Source organism: Anneissia japonica, unplaced genomic scaffold, assembly GCF_011630105.1.
Source record: "Anneissia japonica isolate Jap-2015-1 unplaced genomic scaffold, ASM1163010v1 scaffold288118_len230876_cov182, whole genome shotgun sequence".
NCBI classification, from domain to species: Eukaryota; Metazoa; Echinodermata; class Crinoidea; order Comatulida; family Comatulidae; genus Anneissia; species Anneissia japonica.
In genome coordinates, this window is record NW_022709084.1 from 217,524 (window position 1) to 223,780 (window position 6,257).

Consider the following 6,257-nt stretch of genomic DNA (forward strand, 5'->3'; position numbering starts at 1 on the left):
TGGCGGCCCGCTGGATCTCAATAGAGATTCTTTAATAATATATAAATTTTAAAAGGCAAAAAATGGGAAAAACCCATAAAACAGCAAACGGCCACATAATGCAAAACTATTTAAAATTAAAACGGACCAGTAGAGAAAATCCGATCAGAATGACAAAATAAACAAAGCATCCACTGGAAGGAATCCCAATATCTGCAGTATATATATATATATATATATACATGTTTGATGCTGTCAACATCAGAATAACCTACAAAATGAACCATACAAAGCCATTCATCATTTCAAAATATAGAGTTTATTCAATTACTTCAGTCTCCAATTGTTACATATTGTACATTCTTCTAAACATAATTATTTTAATTTATTTAGTTGGGAGTGGTAATTGTTATGCCAGTTACAAATTTCTTTAGCTACACATGTACACACAAATTTTACAAATACATAATATGAATAGTTACTGCACATATTACTTGTATTAGTTTTTATTGCATATTTATTACCTTTTTCTATAAAACAATTACACAAATTTACTCATTAAAATGTACATAAATTATATATATATATTATTGCCATTTGTATATACCTATTCTATTTTTATTTGAACTGCATCCTCCTTTTTCTTTTGTTGGCCCAATCTACTGAGTTCATTGAAATATACATACTTGTTAACTAATTTTATATTTTATTGCCAATTGCTTATATCTATTCTATATTTAGTCAAACTGTATCCTCCTCTTCTTTTGGTTAGCCCAATCATTCACACATGCAGCAAATTCACTCTGAGCAGGGCCTTCCATGGAAATAAGTAGTAGCGAGTTTACAATTCTGTTGCTCAGGCGGTTTCATGGGTCAGTCTTAACTCCCTTTAAGGTTGAAAATCCTCTCTCGCAATCTGAAAAAATAAGAAGTTCAATCAATTTTAAATTTACAAGTTGAAAAATTATAGTTATAGGCAACATTGTACAAACATGTATTTTTATATGAAAATGATATTTACCAGCAGTCAATGTTGGGATGAGTAAGCCAGCAGAAGCAATCTTTGCTAGGTTTGGGAAAGCTTCTGGTTGTGTGGCGACCTTACTCATCAGCTTCTGGCAGGAAAGTTCAACCTCCTTTACAAGATGTTTCAAACTGGACCACTCCTAGTGTGCATGTTCTTTGTCTAAATGATAGTGGTCGCAAAGCATCTAAAAGTGATAAATAAATGGTTGTAAACATGTATTGTTTCATAATAACCACATGTAGAGTTTTTACTGTGAAAAAAATATTATGGAGGAAAAGAATATATTTCCAATTGAACAATTTTTTAAATTTCATCTTATTTTACAATATTCTTTTGGTGTCAGAAACTAACCTCATTTTCTTCTTGTCCATAGGCATGAAGCTCATCTGAGTTTTCTGGCATTAAGCTAACATCAAAGACGTTGAAAGCTTCCAGCATTGGAAGGTCAGGAAACCTGTCTCCAGGTTTCTGACAACCTGGTCAATGTACTTGTCGTAAATTATTCCCTAAAATTTACATTGGAGGTACCAAGGCAAAGTTCCTTTATTCTCAAGAAGCAAAATCATTCAGTTAATACAAGATGAAAAAAACATTTACCGATGTCTTGAACATGTTGACTTGATGTGGTGTTGGAATGGAGAATTGGAAAGGTTTGTCGGCAAGATTTTCCATTACTTTAGGTAACTTAGAGAAATATTGACCAGGGTGGTTTTAAGAGCTGACACTGTGCTGATTGTTGCTGCCACCAGTGGTTTCACAACTGTGTAGTCCAAGTCTCTTCGCTGAAAAGAGAATTAATGAATGAATGGTTAAAAAAAAAAAAAAGATACCCCCCAATTATATTATTATTATGTAAAGAAATAAGTCATTATTAAGTTACCTGAAAAATCTTAGACAGTTGCGACAGAATTGGCAAGACATCGGACAGCATGTGGCCACAAAATTGTACGTCTGTACAAATAGATAAACCCATAGCCTGCACATCTGACCTCTCGTGCTTTTCGTTCTAAGCTAGTTACAACGCTTTCGAATGTCTTTCTGATTGACTGGATGGCTGCATCGTGGCTCAACTACCTCACATGCTTGGCCTGAGTTATTTTAATTCTGGGGTCATTTATGATAGTCTGTCAAGAAGAAAACATAAATGTTTTTAGCAAGTAAATTCATATAATCTAACAATTTCATGTACAGTAATATGATCTGATTAAAAAATTATGGGATTATTAAGAAATCTTACCTGAATTTCATGCAAGGAAGCTGTACGAACAGGACTGTAGTTATAAAACCTGTATAACTGTTCAACAATGGCCTTAAACTTCTTTAGATATGGGATGTGGTTGGCTGCTTGGGAGCTGGCTAATGCCAACCTGTGAGCAACACAGTGGTTGTTCAGGAGACGTGGGACTTGTTCCTTTAATTTGGCTGCTACCCCATTTCTAGAACCCACCATGACCGCTGCTCCATCGCTGCCTAGTGCACACATGTTCTTTGGAAGATCGTTGCTGTGCAGGTGATCGATGATTGCTTTAACAATGGTCTCAGTTTTTCCATCATACAGCCCTAACATACCACTGAATAGAGTCTCACTTTCTCTTTCACTTTCTTTCAAGTATCTACAATTCAGTGAAAAAAAAAATTACCACACCTGCACACCAAAATTAAGATGTGAGTGGACAGTAATCAAGAAATTTTTATAAATCAAACCATTAATATTAATATTATTATTAATATTAATATTATTAATATGCTGTATATAAAATTGTAATATTCTTCACCTTATGTAGATTATGAGTTCCTTTTTGACTGCAACATTAGTTGTCTCATCTACCAGGATTGAGAAGTAGCAGCTGTCTCTCAACTTCTGTAGAAGGGGTGTAGATATCTGTTTGCCAAGGGTGGTGACAGCCTCCTGAATGAAACGTTCTGACGTGTAGGAAGCGTTGCCACCTTGCTTCAAAGAATTTAAAACATCAACCCCGAGACTCTTGCCTAAATACAAATTCAATTGAAAATACTGTACACCTTAAAGTAAATTACGAACAAATAAGAATAAGATAATTTTTCAGCTGTTAACTGTTAGCTGATATGTCAAGTGTATTTTTAAAACTTACACAAGTTCAATAGAGATGGGAATTATGAGGCACTTCTTCCTTGCAAAGCCAGTATAGGCACCTCATCGCTCCTTCCATGGCTATACGGTTGATTGACTCATTACGGACAAACCTGTATAGTAAGATGAGTAAAATATAATGTTATTATATGTTAACAGAGGTCCATGTATTATACATCTTGTAATGCATCGGCATTACAAGATGTATAATACTAAAATATTTAAATATTTTTTTTTTTACAAACAAGCATCAATTGTCATGCATACCCTTCAACTAGCTGGGAGGTGCTGAAGCACAATACTCTTTCTCGGTCGCCGTTGATGCTTTCTGCACAGCTTGCAGTTCATACCTTAAATAAAATAATGCATTAGATATATCATTGTACCGTACCTCTAATGAAAATATCCAAAATTCAATAAACATAATTTCACCCGTATCAATCATTCAGAGGGCTAAACATTTTCCTGTGACGTCATTTTATGCCTACTCTCATCACTATGCCGATCGTCGTCGCATCATAGTAATATCAGGGCCTCTCTACCCTAAAATATACAGAAGAGTCTAACATATTTGAAAATGTTAGTGTATTTAAACTATTTAAACTAAAGATTAATATTCGGAAAACTACAGTACTCTAAAAAAAAATTGTGTATACCAACCTCCATTATCTGTTTCCTATCACCATAGGAACTGTTTATGCCACTCAGGGTTTAAGTCAGACTGCCGTTGTTTACTTGGCGATGACTCAGCATCTGTGGTCTTCTGCTTCTTCTTCGCTGATTCTGCATCTTCATCATCACTAGGCCTAGGCCTAGAGGTAGGCGCTTGTGAATACAAAAACTTAGCAATCCCCTAGTTACTTCGGTTGGTGTTGAAAGGTCGCTTTGACCCGCTAACATGTCAAGGAGCAGACATGCTCTGAGGCCTAGAAAACAGTTACGATTTAGAAGATTTTACTACTGACTTTTCTCGAGTCTTTGGCGATCTCAAAACAAATGTATGATGAGATTAAATCATGCTCATATTTATTGCCTCAGCAGCGTGAAATTACTGGCCAGTCACTGCACCTAATGTACAATTGCTTAAATAGAAGTGTTAAATTAAAATAAAACATCATTAATTCTACCTTCTATAATGCCGACCACTGTGTTGCGCTTGCGAACTCCTGATTCATTTTTATTGTTGAACGTTTCATTGTTTCATATACGAATAGTGTGGAGTTATTACGATGAAACGGTGCCATGAATGAGAGACAACAAGTTCTTTACGAATCGCTCTTTCTGCGTGTTCAGCAACACACTGATGACAGCCCGAGCTGTTCATTGGATAATTATTTTTTATTATTAAGCCTCCATCACTGCAAATTCATATTACGTCAGAAACTCATGGAAAAAACTTACCAACAATTTTATCAAAATTTACTGTAACCTACTCATACTTTTAAATCACATTTTTCGATTTCATTTGTCCACTTTAAAGGCCCGATAATGGAAACATTATACGACACATTTCCCCCCCTCCCCGAGTCATAAATAGCCAGGACGACATTGCGTATTGTGAATAGGCCTATTTTATATAATCAGAACACGGTCCATCAAAAAAAATTAAAAAGTTTTTTTCATCTAACTTTAATATATATCTTCTTTGAAAATTAGCCAAAATTTATATAATTAATTGAAAATTAAAATTTAACACTCACGGGCCAAATACTGTGGAATGCTCCTTAGCCTTGTAATCAAGAACCTGCCGATTACTATGCCTAATATTAATAACTAGCTCATTTTTACATTCATTTGGTGTTTTGCCATTTTGGCAGGTCTTATGGTCCAGAATTTTAGAGCTGCCTATTCTCAGCTCTTTTATACAAAAAGAAAAATGCAAGGGAAGCCACCGGAGGTCAAAGTGGCGAAAATTAAAATTGCTTATTATTTTCAAACTATAAAATACATAGCCAGTATTAATGATAAGCTTAATTCTTTTTTGGAAACTTGGAAAGATTTTTTGAATTTATTTGTTTAATTTGCTTTAGTAGGCCTAGGCCTAGGCCTAGGCCTATACTTTTGTTACCGTTTATGTTTTTGAATAAGTGGAAAAAAAGAGAGAAAAAAGTGTTCTTACCATTGAATAGTCTATGTGAAACTATATTTTAAGTCAACTGAAGGATATAATTGTTTGAGTGCTCTTGTCTTACCTAGGCTTACCTCTAGGGCCTAGGCCTACTCTCCATCCTAGCCAGGCCTACCACCACAGGCTACATTAATTCCTAGGCCGGACGGCCTAGGCCGAATCTCCCCTACTACTACTACTACTAGGCTAGGTCTAGGCTAGTACTAACAACAATTAGGGCCTAGGCCCTAGGCCTAGTCCTAAAAGATATCAAGCAGAAAAGTTGTAGTAAGGAGGTATAAATTATTATAACTACCTAGCCCAACTAACAATATTGTTTTTTACAAACCTTAGTTTTCGTATCTAGGCTAGGCCTACTAGCAGTTCCTTTTTGGTCTTCTTTTTGAGAGTCATGGTGGTCGTGGAGATAGTGGCTTTCGGCACTTGGCACTGCCGCAGTGCCAAAAAAAGCTGCTGTTTTCTATCGGCACTGCCGCAGTGCCAAAAAGCTGCCGTTTTCTATCGGCACTGCCGCAGTGCCAAAAAGTTGCTGTTTTCTATCGGCACTGCCACTGCGAAAAGCTGCTGTTAATTAATCGAATCGATGTTTTTATCGATAGGCTAGATGACATTGGTATAATTCATAATTCATAATTTTATTTCACACAAAACGTAATGAGACTGGTTAGGCAAAAAGGAACATGTCCCTGTACAAGACGCCTTCCAGAGAAACAATGATAATGTTAGTGGCAAAGACATAGTAATAATAATAATAATGATAATAATAATAATAATAATAATAATAATAATAATAACAATAATAATAATAATACAGATAATAATAATAATAATACAGATAATAATAATAATAATAATAATAATAATAATAATAATAAATAAATAAATAAATAATAATAAAAAGTAAATGATAATAATAATAATAATGAATGAAGATCAAAATATATCATTGAAGTGAATTCAGTTATTTATTAAAACAAGATTTGGAGGGCTGGACTGTCATGAAGGTGTTGTAT

General features: G+C 34.7%; 2 protein-coding genes across 2 annotated transcripts in view; both read right to left on the reverse strand.

The window, feature by feature from the left end:
- LOC117106661 (DNA mismatch repair protein Mlh3-like) overlaps nucleotides 1-5,726 on the reverse strand; it is a 15,010-nt gene extending 9,284 nt beyond the window's left edge. The window contains exons 1-8 of the mRNA XM_033248062.1: nucleotides 5,573-5,726; nucleotides 3,777-4,042; nucleotides 3,384-3,466; nucleotides 3,118-3,229; nucleotides 2,782-2,995; nucleotides 2,244-2,619; nucleotides 1,887-2,130; nucleotides 1,604-1,788 (exon numbers count right to left, since the gene is read on the reverse strand). The gene's annotated coding sequence lies outside the window, so the exon portion shown is untranslated. The remainder of the gene's footprint in view (nucleotides 1-1,603; nucleotides 1,789-1,886; nucleotides 2,131-2,243; nucleotides 2,620-2,781; nucleotides 2,996-3,117; nucleotides 3,230-3,383; nucleotides 3,467-3,776; nucleotides 4,043-5,572) is intronic.
- Nucleotides 1,678-2,995, reverse strand: LOC117106655 (zinc finger protein 862-like; the record flags this gene model as incomplete). The annotated part of the gene is made up of 3 exons (XM_033248050.1): nucleotides 1,678-1,788; nucleotides 2,244-2,619; nucleotides 2,782-2,995. Coding segments are annotated over 3 exons (701 nt in total), but the record flags the coding sequence as incomplete, so codon positions are not given.
- Nucleotides 5,727-6,257: the final 531 nt, after the last annotated feature.